Raw genomic sequence first — 1,610 nt, forward strand, 5'->3', positions numbered from 1 at the left:
GACCAATAAACATAATGCGTAAAGTTAAATACTTAGTTTGGTTGGTAAATAATGATATGATAAGTGTGATTCTATTCTCCGAAATGAAAGTATTTTCTTAACTTTTTTTTCCATAGCCAGACACACGTATGTATACAACTTTATCTGTGAATGGCCCATTGGATAGAGATTTCCTAATACAGCATTTCAGGGATGCCAATGATATTGTGCTCATCAAGTAATGTAACTGAGCACTTTACCAGTGTCAGGGTATTAGAAATTTGAACTGGAAAGTGTAGAATCTTGACCTTTGTCTTCTCAGTTGTTCGGGCATTGATAACCAGAGAGCGGTACGTTTAGAATATAGAGTCGACCAACTGTTTGTAATCAAATGTACAAGATCTACATACTTGTATGCGCAAAAAGAGAGACGTTTCTCTCTCATTGTGCTGAGATCGCGGGATCGGAATGGAATATCAAGAAATTCACTTCCATATGTACAAGTATATGAATAATTTTGATCGAAGGGAAGGCTCTTATATAACCCACATTATGCAACCAACAGACAACTGTCGTACATCTGCGACGGCCTTATCTGTCTGTTGTGCCACAAGTCTCTTGCTAAAGACTCCATTAACATTAACATCGACGTTAACATCAATGGCAATGGCGTAGTTTCAAAATGGGGCAAATCATCAAACAATCAAGCAATTAATTTTTGCACGATAAGCGGAGCCCCCATAAACAATACAACTGTAATATTAAAATCAAAATTTCCACTCGATAAGCCAAAAATATTGCACAAATATTGTTTAGCATAGAAGCAAATTTGTTTTCTTCTTTTTGCACATTTAATTTCAAACTAAATTCCTTACACAACAAAAAACAAACGAAAAAAAAAATATTAATAATCAATAGAAATGCTCTATTTTTTGGATCACAGTTGAGTTTGATTTTGGTGGCATTGATTGCGTTTTGAGCTTTCAGCTCCTTGAGTTTTATTGCTGTAGTTGTTTCACTTTATGGAGTGTTTACTGCCTAGCTAGTAGCCATAGAAGAAGGTCTCGTAGACGAACGTACGCGTCTGGTCGCAAGTGAGCAATATTTTGGCGTACTTCTGGTCGATGCCGCCGTCTATGAAATAGGCATTGGCATCGTCTGCAGACAGGTCCACATAGATCTCGATGGCGGTTAGGGTAAGTCCAGTATTGCCACTAGCCGGGTAGGTCATTTGAACCTCGATGTCTGTGAGTTTGGTGAAGGTTTTATCATCATAGTGATTGAACATAAGATGATCACCTAAAAATAAGAGCTGGCATTAAAAACTGGCTCGTTCATTCCCTTGGCCATCCTCACCAGTAATCCGTTCGCCGGCGCTAAACACAATATTCCCCTTCACGTGCTTCACCTTTGTGAATGCCGTGAGCTGCACGTTCGGGTTGAGCGCCGTGTAACGCGTCGCATCGGTCACGGGTGTAATTTCCGTATACGCCAAGTCTACGGCACGTGCAGCCGGCTGAGCGACGACACAGACACTCAGCAGAGACGCAAAAATGCAACTCAAACAAACTTTGAACGCCATTCTTTCACAGAACAAAAATAAAAGATTTGAAAAAAAAAACCAATATACG

The 1,610-nt window shown here is 39.6% G+C and overlaps 1 protein-coding gene across 1 annotated transcript; it reads right to left on the reverse strand.

Annotated features, from left to right (window-relative positions):
* Window positions 1-932: 932 nt before the first annotated feature.
* Window positions 933-1,610, reverse strand: LOC115627611. The gene is made up of 2 exons (XM_030523341.1): window positions 1,336-1,610; window positions 933-1,278 (listed from the first exon to the last, which is right to left on the reverse strand). The coding sequence occupies exons 1-2, from the start codon at window positions 1,559-1,561 to the stop codon at window positions 1,022-1,024; spliced, it is 483 nt and encodes a 160-aa protein (XP_030379201.1). The 5' UTR covers window positions 1,562-1,610; the 3' UTR covers window positions 933-1,021.

This window comes from Scaptodrosophila lebanonensis, unplaced genomic scaffold (genome assembly GCF_003285725.1).
Source record: "Scaptodrosophila lebanonensis strain 11010-0011.00,11010-0021.00 unplaced genomic scaffold, SlebRS2 tig00000096-arrow-pilon, whole genome shotgun sequence".
Lineage (NCBI taxonomy): Eukaryota > Metazoa > Arthropoda > Insecta > Diptera > Drosophilidae > Scaptodrosophila > Scaptodrosophila lebanonensis.

Bases quoted from the DNA above. Each gene is read 5' to 3' on its own strand.
- LOC115627611 (XM_030523341.1), bottom strand. From the start codon at position 1,561: ATGGCGTTCAAAGTTTGTTTGAGTTGCATTTTTGCGTCTCTGCTGAGT. The intron at 1,279-1,335 runs GTGAGGATGGCC...TCTTATTTTTAG, and splicing joins CGCCGGCGAACGGATTACTG to GTGATCATCTTATGTTCAAT.